The following is a 14,785-nucleotide window of genomic DNA, read 5'->3' on the forward strand; positions in this document are numbered from 1 at the left end:
TGCTGCTGCTGCTGCTGCACACAGCTCTGGTCTCTCTCTAGTCCACGGCAGTCATCTTAATAGAAAGACAGGATTCCTCTGACCTCCACTGAGTCGATTTCCACCCTACCCTTAACAGCATGAAATACTCACAAAGTTTCCAACCCATCCTATTTGTCTATTAACCATATTTCTTAAGCCTGGGTTTGTTGTATTTATTTTTATTGCAATTTCTCTTGAAATTCATTAGATCACGTTATAGCGGCCGGTCCAACAAGTTTCTCCCTCTCCCCTCCCCGTTTTAATCTTCTTTCCCCTATAGTTCCCGGTGGGCACAGTTCAGCCCTGCCCCTCTATGCACGCCCTGGGCGAGCGGAGCCGCAGCAGCCGCCCCAGCCTCTCTCCGCCTGCGTCCCCGCGTGTCCCCTGCTCTGCCATCCCCGTTCTATCACGGCTATTAGAATCTGCTCGGTAGTAAGGCCTCCTATCCCACTTCTAGAGTTTTACGGTAGCCTGCCCACCAATAGGAACACTCAATGAAGAGAAGTCAGGTTCAGCTCTCCGTCTACAGCAGTCTTCTTCCCTCTGTTCTACACCTACTGTACCAGAAAGGAAGAGGGACGCGAGGGAGGGGGAAGAAAAAGCAGCAGAGCCGTGCGCATGCTCTGTGGGGTTGTTTTTCACAAAGCTGGTTTTAAAGTGAGCTGGCAAGCTGTAGCCACCCGTCTTTGTACAGAGACCACTGATCTGAGAAGCAGCAGCGAGCAGCATCCAGTGCTGTGACTTTTTAAGAAATCTCAATGAACTATTTGTAAAGAATGCACTGATCCTGCCTGCAAGCCTTTTGCACAGCAAAGACATCGATCAGTGTTTAGTGAAGATCGCATTTTATATGTGATCTTGACTTTTTTTTTCTTACATTATATTTTTTTATAGATTTTGTTATAATCATGGTGCTGGGGAAGGTTAAGAGTTTGACAATAAGCTTTGACTGTCTTAATGACAGTAATGTCCCTGTATATTCTAGTGGGGATACAGTCTCAGGAAGAGTGAATTTAGAAGTTACTGGGGAAATCAGAGTAAAATCTCTCAAAATTCATGCAAGAGGACATGCGAAAGTACGCTGGACTGAATCTAGAAATGCTGGATCCAACACTGCCTATACACAGAATTACACTGAAGAAGTAGAATATTTCAACCATAAAGACATCTTAATTGGGCATGAAAGAGGTAAGTTTTTTTGTATTATTCATAAGTCATAAAGGAATATGATTTTTTTAACTTGCCTCATTTTTTATGAATTGATGCAAATTAACTTTTCGCTTTTGCAGTTTAAAATCTGAACGTTTGTTGTAGAGAATCTTTTTGCAAACTTGAAATTTTGATTTTTTTTGACATTTATCGAGTATTAAGTAGCAATGCATTCGAGCCATCTGCAAAGTGACTGTATAGAGCACTTTGCTGAACTACCTCTAACACCTCAATCAGCCTCTTGCAATACGCACTTGCAATTAATGTGTACCTTATTTCTAATAGCTCCTTCCATGAGATTTAATCATTTTAATAATGTGATTTCCAAATGCATTGCCAGAAACTGGAGTCGAATCTGAAATGTTTCATTTTTTTTTTTTTACTTTGCAATCTTGCCTCCACAAAATGAGTTGCAATAAAAGCATGGAGTAGCATCTTTTAATGAATGCTTAGAGGTGCATTTTAGATTTTAACATCGACATGCAATGATTTCAGAATTAATCATTGTTCCTTGATAAAGGGTTTCCCGTAGCTTATTTTGACATATGCTATCAAACACCCCACGTGTTATTTTTTCCTCCTCTTTCCAGTTCGGTTCAAAATTTACATCAAGCTACCTTTCTTCCTTTCTTTAAAAAAAGAAAAAAAGAAAAAAAAAGACTATCATCATGGTAGGTTTAAATTTTGACCAGGAGGCCATTTAGGGTCAATTCTTTTCTTTTGAGAGCATCATTCCTAACTTTGGAACATACATTGAATGAAACCGGTGCCAGTCAAAAGGAAATGTAAAGGACTTCTCACACTAGGTCTGATTTTGGTTAAAAAAAAAAGGAAGATAAAGATTGTCAAAGGGGGAAGAGGTCCAGAGATTGCTAATCTATTGTTTGAATGGATACATTGTGGAAATATAGCAGACTCTAAGCTTGTTTTTCTAAGTTTCCACCCTTTGTTAGAAGCGGTTCAATCCTGTTTCGGACCAGTACTGGGGGGGGGTGAGGAGGGGCGCCTGTTCTGCTCTCAGCAGATTGGTTACACGCGTCAGGTGGTGGCGATGACTTAATTCCTAGCACCAGAAGACTATAATGTTAAAACTGGTTATGTAATTCTTGGTCCTTCTCCTTTTTAATGCAGTATTTAGTTCAGACATTGACGATTTTGCAGATAGAATACAGAATTTGAGATGCTTTGGTTTTTTCTCCTCTCTTCTTAAAAAATATATATTCCTAGCTAAGTTATGATACCTGAAGTCTCAGTCAAATGTAGGAATAAATGAAGAATGATATAACTTGCATCTATGATGCAGCATGTCAGGGTGTTAAGGGAAAACTGACATTTTCCATAGGAGAATAAAACTATTTGCCCATGATTTGTGTCTATTAATTGTTAAGGCCCTCAAACATTAAACCACATTGTAAAGAGCAAATGCCTAATAGCTTTCCTGGTGCTTATTCAAAAGCAGCCACCGGAGTCTACAACTAATCACCTAAGCTATCAGGTCTTTTGCGGGGAAAGAAGGGTAAATTGTTAAGGAAATACAAAAGATATGATGTAGTTAAGGGAGCCTCGCATGGTTGGGGGTGGGGAAGGATGGGAAAAAATATTAGAGAGCAGAATACACATTAATTTGTGTCTGCCATATTTCATTAACAAGAACCTGTTATCACCCATCCCCACCCACTCACCACCCCCAGTCCAGCCAAACGCGGACCAACATTAACCTGGAATAGTTTCAATGACTTAAGACCAGGGACCTCTCAAACTAGCCTGGTAACCGAGGCCACGCCCCGTGCCGGCAGCGATAGGCGGAGCTTGGTTTGTTAGCCTGTTGCTAAGGCGATGCCAGCTGCTGATTGGATTGGGTGCCTGTCCCGGTGGGGAGAGGGAATTCAGGCAGGGAGGGGGCGAGGCTTGAGGATTCCAGTTCCTGGATTCCGGCGCGCGCCGGTGCAAGGTTCCTCCTGGGCAGTCAGTCAATCAGTCTGCGTTCGGTCCCCATCCTTGTCGCTGTGCCGCCCCACGCAGCCCTCCCCGGACCCCGCTAAGCGGCGTTGCCCTCCTTTCCTTTGCATTAACCTGCCCCCACGCACACCCTTGTTGGGGGCCCCCCCGCATGAAAGTAATTGGGCTTTCGTGGAATGGAAATGCAAATTTCTCTCTCCCCTTCCCCCACGGCCTTGAGGATATCGGGATTGTCCTGGACCCTCCCGTTTTTAACTGGAAATAACCGGACTAGGCAGGTTTCGGGGAAATCCTTCCCTCTGCAGAGGCGTGGAGGAAGGTCTAAAAGAGTGTCAATTTTGTTGAAAAAGAAGGGTGTTTCCCACCCACCTTGCCATTCGATAACAAAGAGTGTTACCTTGCGATGACCCAAGAGACTGATAGCCAGGACTCAAGATAGCAAGGGGGGGGGCGGGACGGGGTCAAATCATGCTTAAGTATTACATTTTAATTACACCAGGGCTTCGTGTGTGTGTGCGCGCGCACGTGCATGAACACCTTCCCTACCCAGGGGACCCTTTGCATTTCGTTTTGCGTTACATTACTATATTTTGTTTTGATGACTCCCTCCCCCTACCCTTTTTTTTCTTTGTTCCAATTTCCAAAGCCGGTAACAACCTGCACCTAAAGGTGTCTGGGCCAAACGTAGGCAAAACCCCTTGGGCACACTGGCCTGGGTGTGCAAAACCGGAAGCTTAAGAGGAGAGGGTGTCTTTGCACACACTGGCCCCCCCTCTTCCCCCCACCCCGGCTTCCCCACCCCTGCCCTCCTCGGGTCTATCCAGCAGGCTAGGTTGTGCGTGAGCGAATGCGCTAGAGTGTAATGTATACTGTATGTATATGGGAGGCTGGCTGGCTGGCTGGGGCTCAGCTCGCGCCGGTTTAGGCCGGTCCTCTCCTGCTTGAGTCGAGTCTTTGATTGACAGCTCAGCACTTGTTTACCACTGGGCTCGGGCTCAGCTTCTGCTGCTGCTGCCGCCCCTGCCTCCGCTGCTGCCTCTGTGCAGAGCCTCCCTAAGACTGCTGAGCTGGCACAAAAAGAGAGCAGCAAGAGATGGAAAGAAAGGGGGGGGGACTTTGGGCTGCTGGAGGGCCAGAAATGTAGAAATGGCTGTTTTAGCTAGCCATGGAGCTGCAATGAAATCATCATTGGGGTGAAATGTTTAAACCAGAGTGATTCTTGGGTTTTGTGAAAAGTACAAAGCTGGGGGGGGGAGGGTTTTTTTAACCTTTTCATATAATGGAAAAATAAGAGCCAGTCATTTATATGTGTGTTCTTAAAATAGTTGAGGGGAAGAAAGTAAGTTTATTTAGGAGAATGCAGTAATAACAAGGGGTGCAGCCCTAGGATTATAGGCTATGGAAAGAAAAGTGGCCTTTATGGCTATCACCCAGTATAGAGAAGGAAGAACACTTGGACCCTCCATTTTGGTGAAAGGCTTTCCTACAATGTATTAGTAATGAGAATATGGATCAGATGAAAGGGAAGGTCTGCTTAGCTTATTGCCTGAAAGTTACAAACACCTCCCTGGGTTTCATCTTTCCAAAGGGTGGGACTCTATACACTCTCCCCTTCCCTTTGAACAATGGTAGTTGCTTTGTAATAAGTTGCCTCCTCCCCGAACTCCATAATTTGATATTGTCAGATAGCATTAAAAGGTAGTTCTGATTACTTGCATGGAAATTGTTTGCTGATGTTAATAGAAATAAAGGGAAAAACAACTACCAAGACTGAATAATTTTTTTAGTTTAGAAGTCACATTTTAAAGATGGGGATGAGAGAAGCACATAAAAATCCACTGCCATAAAAGACCATTCTACGTGTAGAAGTTTTTAAATGATTTTAAATTAGGAAAGTTTATATTCACTTACATTTTACCATTCTGCAAAAAGAAGCAAACCAATAAGTGGCCTAAGTTAAGAACTTAATATTTCCACAAAATGGGCCGTTAATATGGCAAATTAAAAGACTTTTGTGGGAGGGGAGAATAAAATTTCAAATTTTGCCTTATTGAATAAGTAGACACTTCTTTATAATTTATAACAACATTCATAATACTTAAAGACAGAATGGCATTTTTTTTTTTTTAATAGATGATGACAATTCAGAAGAAGGCCTCCACACTATTCATTCAGGAAGGCATGAATATGCATTCAGCTTTGAGCTTCCACAGACGTAAGTATTACATATAATTCCCATGTTTCACCAAATAGTCAAACGCATTCTTTTAAAGTTTAAAAAATTCTCAATAGTCTACATTTTTACATTTATAGTTGCAAAAAAAAAAACCCAGCACAACACACACACATACACACCAAACAAAAAAAAAAACCCTTTTCATTACTGAGGAAATATACTAAAACCTGATATAGGAAAACAGCCCATTAAACTTAAGAGGCTATTTTTTCTTTCCAATGATAAAATTATGGAAATAAATCTGAATTCCCAGTACTTGCTAAGGAGTTACAGTGCTTGAGTATGAAACACAATATTTCATTTGTTTTAGAAAAATAAGACTAGGGTTGATTAGGGCCTAGCTTGCTGCTAGTATAGTAGACATTTGATAAATACTTATTACCTGACCAGTGAGCATAAGTGATATACTTAAGACTTCTTCTTTGAAGTCTTGTATGGCTCCATGGAGGTGTTTAAGTTTAACAGCCCTATCACAATAAAAGGAAAGCCAAGGGTGAGATGGGAGTAGGGGACATTCACATCCCAGTCAGTAACAGGGTAGAAAATAATGAGTAATAAAAATAACTTAGAAAAGTAAATTCATTTTTGCATATGAATTTTAATCTTGTTTTCTTATTAACAGAAAGAAGAATATTGAGGGATGTGAAAGAATTTTATAATTTTCAACTTAATGGAAAAGGAATAATGCATATCACAGATATTACAAAATGGCCCTTGTACTGATTGTCCTAGAATAAACTTAACTTGTATAAATGTTAATCAGGTGCCCATAATATTTAACTCCCATCTCTGTATACTGAAATTTAATATTTGAATTGTTACATGTAAAGAGAATTCATAAAAGAAAATAATTGAGAATGTTTTTGAACCTCAAAATTGAGTAAGGCATGTCTTTAGAGAGAAAAACAAAATTTAAGTATAATTAGAATAAAGGTACTATAGACTGAATAAGTTAAGTTAATAGAGTCAATTAAAAGCAATGGTCATATAAATTATCCATAACAAACTATAATTAACTTTAGAATGTTATTGCAAAGATTATTTAGAAACATTGTTTTGTACCTTCTATTCTATATAAATTAACATAAAAGAATTAACTGATAAAATATTCTTGAAAGAAAATAAGGGAAAAAATCCAATACAGCATTGGTGCAGAAAGATAAAGTAAGGTGCAGATAGGATGAGAATTTGGTGAGAAGAAAACAGATAATTCTGTGAACTTCTGACTATCCAAATAGTATGATAGAAATAAAATAGAAAATTCAAAGATAATTTAAAAGTATTCAAAGTAATAGATATATACATATATGTACATATTCTTAAATCATTCTGAGATGCAGAAATTAAGGTGATAAATCTGCAGTTGAGATTTTAAGTAGCCATTAGAAGGTGTTTTTATTGGGGGGCAGTGGAGAATCTAACTAGGTTATATAATGATCAGAAAGACATTAGAGAAAAAAATTCACTCAAAACAGATTTGCAACGCTGAATATGTAATCTATTATCACCTAACTAATAACCACAAGGGGTCATAACCCTTGGCTAATGAAGTCTGGTATTGAAAACATTTGGACTAAATGTCTTTATATTAGTTGGCATGCAGAATAAACCACAATAAAAGAAAGGTGGGCTATCTATTAAAAGCCATTTTCAAAGAAATTACTGTTTATTTAGAATTGCTTATTTTCCGGTTTCATAACTTTGCTCATAATTAAAGTAGCCTCTTACACGTTTAAAAGAACTGTATTCTTATGGCATGTTTTAGAAAAATACCTGTAACTACAGTAAAATATTCATATCTACTATTGGATAACAGGAATTTTTTTTTTAACCACCACTCCTCCCCCCCCAAAAAAAAAGACTGTTCCCTCTGGTATTCTTGCCAGAAAATAATGTTTTATATATCATGATGCATAAACAATACAGTACAATATATTTATACTTATGCTCTGACCAAATGTATAATTATTAGAAAGAGAAATAAAAAATAATAAATTTTGACCTTTGTGTTCTGCACAGACCACTTGCTACCTCATTCGAAGGCCGACATGGTAGTGTGCGCTATTGGGTGAAAGCCGAATTGCACAGGCCTTGGCTTCTACCAGTAAAATTAAAGAAGGAATTTACAGTCTTTGAGCATATAGATATCAACACTCCTTCATTACTGGTAAGAATGGACTGAATTCTTCATTCCTGGTTTTTGGCATACAAATACTAAAGCATAATCACCTAAACTACAAAATCTTTATTATATAATCAATATTTTTAGAAAACCAGTGCTGTAAATATTAATGACATATTATTAGAGCACCAGTATTCAGAATTGATAAATTCTACATGTGCTCTTGGTTGTATTTTTACTCATTTTAAAAGAAATAGACAACCAGCGCTTTGTATGAAATATGTCATTCCAGAGGAAAAAACAAACATAAAACAAACCTTTGAACTGTTCCCTGACCAGTTATTTTATTGGAAGAGGAACAGGGTTTCTTACAAAGAGACTGCAAACTTAAAAGAACCAAATTTAAGAATTTGTACTGCATTGCATTATTACTGATATATAGGGATAGTTGTTGTTAATGGAGAGATCATTAGTCTCATAAAGCAGTTTTTAACTCCTTATAAAAAGTAAGCATCTTAATGATGTTTTCTATGAGACCTAAACTCCAATTTGACTTCAAAACCTTCATTTGATTTACCAAAAATAATAACATCTTTAATTAATACTGAGTTGGATTTTCTGTTTTAATGTGTCAATTGAAATGAAAAAGGAAATTCTCAGGGAGAGAAGACTCTCATGTTTGAGAATATAACCAAATTATTTTCTTTAAAAAGAAAGTTTAAATGGACTGTGGAAAGGGTTTTTTTTTTAAATTTCTAACTATACATAGAGATGCCAAATCATGTATAGATTACATGATCTTAATAAATCCTCTACCTTAAATTTTGATTAATTGGTATTGTCCAATGGAAAAGAATCATCATAATGAAGAATAATGGAAAAATAAGTGTTTCTAGGTAATGAAAAATACCACTTTTTGTTTTTTTAAGCCTAGTCTTTGTCATGTTCTAAACAGTATGGTATCAAAGCAACCCCTAAGTGTTTCTCTCTTTTATTTCTTACAGTCACCCCAAGCGGGCACAAAAGAAAAGACTCTCTGTTGCTGGTTCTGTACCTCAGGCCCAATATCCTTAAGTGCCAAAATTGAAAGGAAGGGCTACACCCCAGGTATGTTATCAGAAATTAGCCCATGAAAGAACATTTTCTCTACGTTGTTTTTGGGGTATACAGTTGCGATGATTGTAACCCAACCAAAAATCTACTTCTGTTCAGTAAAATATTATGTATTATGCTTATCAGATTTTCCATCAAAAAATGCAATCTCTATTCAGATAATCTTATTGAATAGACACTTAATAGCTGTGTGATATTGAGGCAAGGCATTTTAACATCTTTGGCCTCAGCGTCCTCATCTGTAACATGGAAATAATAGTAGCACCTATTCCTAGAGTTATTATGAGATCAAGTGAGGCAATGTGTAAACCTCTTTGCAAAACTACATAAATGCTAGCTATTATTGGTGTAAATTTGTTAGCTCTAAAATTTGCCACTCTGGAACAAATTTCTCATTTGGTGAAATGTCTCTTAAAATTTTAACATTTGTCAAAGAAATGAGTAAATATTTTTTTTCTTCTCAGCTGTCTTATCACTAACCGTCCTTTGATTTTTTTTTCATTTGTATTTTACTCTAGGTGAATCAATTCAGATATTTGCTGAAATTGAGAACTGCTCTTCCCGAATGGTGGTGCCAAAGGCAGCCATTTACCAAACACAGGCTTTCTATGCCAAAGGGAAAATGAAGGAAGTAAAACAACTTGTGGCCAATTTGCGAGGAGAATCCTTGTCATCTGGGAAGACAGAGACCTGGAATGGGAGGCTGCTGAAAATTCCCCCAGTTTCCCCTTCTATTTTGGACTGTAGTATAATCCGGGTGGAATATTCACTAATGGTACGCACAGATTTCAGATTTCTATTATGCCTCCTTGTAGGCTTTTTTTTTAAGAGACCTTTTAAGTTTTGTTTGGCTTTTCAGTTTTGTTATGTGAGGCCTATACACTTCACATTTTATATTGTTATATTATAATGATTCACATAGAGAGGGAAGCCACTAAAGCAGAGATAAGGATCGATTCAGATTGCATGTTGATGTAGAAATCCACAGATTAAATTATATAACCTTGTGTTTTTATTTATTTTGTTAAACATTTCCCAATTACATTTTAATCTTGTTCAGCAAGGGGTAGATGTGGCCAGAGTTTGACACCACTTATGTGGTATATGACTACAGAGAAAATTTCATCTACAATAAAAATTAGATACCAGTTTTAAGCAAGCGTGCACCATTTGAATTGCAACATCCCTCCGAAGATGCAAAACAGTATTTCAGCTAAAGGATGCACCTGCCTTTGTTTTTTGCCTCTTAGGTATATGTGGATATTCCTGGAGCCATGGACTTATTTCTTAATTTGCCACTTGTCATCGGTACTATTCCTCTACATCCATTTGGTAGCAGGACGTCCAGTGTCAGCAGCCAGTGTAGCATAAATATGAACTGGCTTGGTCTATCCCTGCCTGAAAGACCTGAAGGTAATTTGCTAATTCATTTCTAAGCTCTTGATTCAGCAACCTAATTTCTCTAGGACAGGACTATTTGGTGGTAGACCAGAGTAGGAAGTGATAGATCTAGGTTCGAACAACCCTGGCTTTGCCCATTGCTAGATGTGTGATTATCCACAAGGTAGCTGTGTGGAGTCAGGAAGACTCCAGTTCAAAACCAGTCACAGATACTTACCAGCTATGACTTTGAGCAAGTTACAACCTCTGTTTGTCTCAGTTTCCTCAACTGTAAAATGAAGCTAATGACACCTACCTCCTGGAGTTGTTGTGAGGCTCCAATGAGATAATATTTAGCACGGTGTCTAGAGCATAGTAAGCGCTGTATAAATGCTAACTAATATCATCATTGTCTTTCTATCAGAACTGCCTGGAGCCTCCATTTCCTAGTGTGTAAAAATAATGCCTGCACAGCCCTATTTTACAAGGTAGTTGGGAGGAAAGTGCTATGTACATATGAGTTAATTGTTTATTTTTACTTATAAAGTGCAGATCTATCCCGGGCATTTAAACTTAAAATGAAGCTCTTTTTGTAATGAGACTTTCTGTTAGCAGTTAGTCTTACCTTTTGTCCATCAGTTCTTTTACCTATCTAGTTTGCCCCCAAATTTTCCTTTTAACATCTATACTATCTGTAATGCTTTGTATTTTGACATGCATAAGAACTTGCTGTTCGAATTGCGTGTATCTTTATCCTTTAGCACCACCCAGCTATGCCGAAGTTGTCACAGAGGAGCAGAGGCAGAGCCATCTCGTGCCCATGAGTGCCTATGATGATTTTGAGAGGGCTCTCCAAGGACCACTGTTCGCATACATTCAGGAGTTCCGGTTTCTGCCGCCCCCTCTTTATTCAGAGGTAAACTCCAATACCTTGTTTCCATTCTCCTGGGTCATCAGAACTGCTGACACAGTGCCCTCAACTCTTCTCTATGCTATGAAAAAAACAAATAACTCCAAAAGCGGCAGATAATACAAAAGTATTTTTTTTGGGCCTTTAGACTGACATAAGAATTCTTCTACAAGAAATGTAGCCTTCTAATGACATTCCTCTTAGACTAATACCATAATTCATTTTCATGAATACACACACACACACACACACACACACGCTGAAAAAAGCACTGCCTTTATAGATCCAAAGTCTTACTGTGTTATACCAAGATAAGCTCCAAGTTACTTAGCTGTAAAGGGTGACATCATAAACAGATTAGAGGGGCAAGGAAGAAAGTGTCTTTCAGATCTATAGATGGGGGAACAGTTTATGACCAAACAAAGGATAAGAGAGGACCACAGAAGACAAAATGGACAGTTTTGATTATTACATAAAATTCAGAAAGTTTTTTCACAAGCAAAATCCATGTTCTTGAAATTAGAACAGAAACGAAGAACTTTGAAAGAAAAATCTTTGCAGCAGTTAATTTTCTAAGGAAAAAAATTCAGCTATTCTAATGGCGTTGTATTCTTTTAATGACATTGCAACCACCTTTTTTTTTTTAATAGTTTTTGCTGCTTTTGTTTTTAAAAAGCCAGTACTTAGTGTTGTTAGTCTCCTGTTCAAAAACTGTTGACGCTGAAAGTAATTCTCTTTAACTATCCATTCTTTGTCGAAATGCCAGTATTTTAAGTGTTATTAGGATGAGAGCTCATCTTGAGAACTTGAAAGATTTTTGTCTAAATCCTTAATAGCCACCAATATTTAGAACCCTTTCACAGCCTGATTGGTGATTTTCACTCATCGATTAACTATGGTTCTTCAATGAACTACATTGATTGTCCATGCCTTCTATTGTTAAAAGTTAAGATAAGGTCTACCCTGTTATTTCTGGTACATCCTGACCATATTCTTTCAAACGCTTTATAATCGGGTCACATTTTTAGCTGCATATTTATTAGCTCTGTGTCTTTTCATATCTGGCTGTTGGATTTGACTCCTGCCTAGCAAGAGTACCAGGAGCTTTTACACGTACCACAATCTGTGTAAAATCAGTTTTCAGCAGATTTTTTTTTTTGGTGGGATCATAACAGCTTTTGTTCTTGCTGAATTCAAGAGTTGTAGTGATACTTTTACATGACTTGGGAATGGCCTCATAACACAGGTTTTGGAGAGTTTTCTTTCCCTTGGCATAGCATTTTTAAAATGCATAAGAATATTAAGCCCATTTGTAACACAAAAGAATGTGGTGTCGTAAGTTAGAATTGCTGCCCCATTTATCCTTTTGTTAAAGTGTGGTCACAATGGGGGTGGAGGGGGGATACAGGCTGTTTATCTTCAGTATCTTGATTGTTTTCCAAGCTTTTGTGATTATCCCAAGTTGAGATGAAATTGGACAGGACTTAACCGTGAAGACCATGAAGAAATGACTTGTGCGTTCCATTCTGCCATCTGCATACACAGATTTGCTTAGTTTGGAGATTGTTACTGCACCTCCACAATCTCCCAGGGCATTGCTTACACAAGTACAGTCACAATGTCTTGAGGAGAGTTATGCCAATTTTTAAAGCAAAATACTCACATGACCTTTTTAGCAAAGGATATAATTTCTATGAAAATGTTTTCACAGTTTTCTGTATTCTTAATTTTTGCATATGATAGACTGAAGCTGAATGTTGGGAAGAAATTTTTTTTTTAGGACAGTACTCTATACTAGAAACTTCAAGGGTATCTTCCCAAATACATTATTGGCATGCTTAATACAAGTATTTTCAAAGTAGCTTAATATTTCTTTTCTTTGTTTCTAGATTGATCCCAATCCAGATCAACAAACAGATGACAGACCATCTTGCCCCTCTCGCTGAAGGAAAGCTGGATTGAAATAGTTGACCTTGGTTTGGAACTGTATCTCTGCCCTGCTGTGGATAGAGGAAGTATCTTGGAGACACGTTTTCAGAGGAAGTGGTATTATTCTTGCCCAGAAAATGGCAAATACATGAAACCACCCGTGATCATGCTTTTGAAGCCTTATAGCAACATCACAGGACTGCTCCCACATGCTTGAAGACGTGAGCTTTTTTCCCCTTAAACTGGCACATACATGGGGCAGCCTTATTCTAGCCTATGATCGTACAAGTGTCAAGATACCACGTTGTAAAAGAGGGAAAATTTCCTTCTTTTGATTTGAAAATTTGCACATGCTCAATGCTTACATTGTGCGATTCAGTGTCACTACAGCTTTTTTTTTTTTTTCCCCATTTATGCCGGACTCTTGATGCTCTTTTAAAACTTGCTTGTGGTCAGCACAACAAGGAGCAAAAAGAAAGCTTTGAAAAAAACTTTATTATGACAAATGCACTGACATTTTTTTTTTAATTTAATGTAGCCTGGACTTTACCTGTGTAGCACATGCTCAGAATTGTCCTTCTAGGCTGACCATATATCACCTCTTCAGCTTGGATCCAATTGTGGATTTATTTACAAACATCAAATGCCTTCAAGCCAATCCTTTTTGCTGTATGTTTTGCAGCCTACTGTAGTAGATAAGCAAACACCAATGTAGGGAGAGAAAAAAAGAGATGAGGAAACTCATGAGACTGTCAAGATTGTATAACTTTCTTGATTTATTTTGAGAATGTGTTGCCTTTCTACTATTACAGCAAAGCAGCATTTTGTTACAGACTGCCTAAAATCACTTAATCTCAGGTGAACGCATCACTTGCCAAACTGTTGGAATGCTATTTGTGTTTAATTGCACTGTTGAATTTTTTGTTGTTGTTGTTGTTTTTTTGTTTCCTTTGTTGTTGTTGTTTTGTTTATTTGGTTGGTTTTGGGGGAGGGAGATTTGGAAAAGGGACATACACAAAAGTTAGAAACCCACCCACATTCCCTTTTTATCATTACACATGGAAGAAGAAATTAGCAAGAGCTGAAAATGGAATAATAAAGGCAGTATCAGCAGGCACCAGCCAAGGGTTAAATAAGGGCTGTTGCTCTTAAGAAATGTCTTTTACCGTCCAAACAGTATGAAAGTATCTCAGCCACTCAATGTAGGGATAGGAAAGGAAAGGAAATTTATTTTTATACATAGTAACTGAAAAATGCATATATGTTTTAAGTCTTTGCTCTGGTAGAAAGTATATTTGAAAAGTGCAAGAAAATATGGTTATGCTAAAAGGACTCAGTTTATACTATTTGCATTATGGTCTATTGAGGTTTGATAGGGTGTGAGGGTTTTTTTGGTTTTTTTTTTTGCTTTTTAATAAACACAAATTGAGCAAACAAAAACCCACCAAAATGACCAGCACCAGATCAGTCATTGCTGGCAGAATTGTCTCTTTTTGAAGGGAGGTTTCCATGAACTGAGGAACCTATACCAGCAATACATTTTTTAAGAGGTCAGCTTTATGTTCAGACAAAAAAAAAAAAAGACAGAACTTCAAAGGACCTGTAGAAAGGGAGCTTCCATCCTCCACAAACAAGGAACAGTGATCAAATCAGTAGCATAATTTACTGAAAACAATTATGGTTAGCTCTCTTAATATATATACCAGCATTTGTAAAATCATTGATAATACTACATTCTCAGAGTACATATAAACTTTCCATTTCAGAAAGAATTTAATAATTTTTTTCTACCAAAATTAACATTTTTTGATGAGTGAAGGGTGTGTTATAGCTATCCTGCCTTCTAAGGCATGACTTAGTGAAGTGGCTATAAACCTTAGAGACTCTGGTATGGTGCTTGACCTGG

General features: G+C 37.8%; 1 protein-coding gene across 3 annotated transcripts; it reads left to right on the forward strand.

The window, feature by feature from the left end:
• The first annotated feature begins 704 nt into the window (after window positions 1-704).
• Window positions 705-14,488, forward strand: ARRDC3 (arrestin domain containing 3). Of its 3 annotated transcripts, XM_027864224.1 has the most exons (8): window positions 709-1,209; window positions 5,323-5,404; window positions 7,445-7,592; window positions 8,552-8,654; window positions 9,179-9,435; window positions 9,911-10,073; window positions 10,802-10,956; window positions 12,840-14,475. In XM_027864224.1, the coding sequence occupies exons 1-8, from the start codon at window positions 930-932 to the stop codon at window positions 12,894-12,896; spliced, it is 1,245 nt and encodes a 414-aa protein (XP_027720025.1). In that variant the 5' UTR covers window positions 709-929; the 3' UTR covers window positions 12,897-14,475. The 3 variants fall into 3 exon arrangements, with proteins under 3 accessions (XP_027720026.1, XP_027720025.1, XP_027720027.1); XM_027864225.1 differs by lacking the exon at window positions 12,840-14,475 and having other exon boundaries at window positions 705-1,209; window positions 10,764-10,889; XM_027864226.1 differs by lacking the exons at window positions 709-1,209; window positions 7,445-7,592 and having other exon boundaries at window positions 5,318-5,404; window positions 12,840-14,488.
• Window positions 14,489-14,785: the final 297 nt, after the last annotated feature.

The sequence above is a fragment of the Vombatus ursinus genome, unplaced genomic scaffold, assembly GCF_900497805.2.
Source record: "Vombatus ursinus unplaced genomic scaffold, bare-nosed wombat genome assembly UNPS02014774.1, whole genome shotgun sequence".
Classification (NCBI taxonomy): Eukaryota; Metazoa; Chordata; class Mammalia; order Diprotodontia; family Vombatidae; genus Vombatus; species Vombatus ursinus.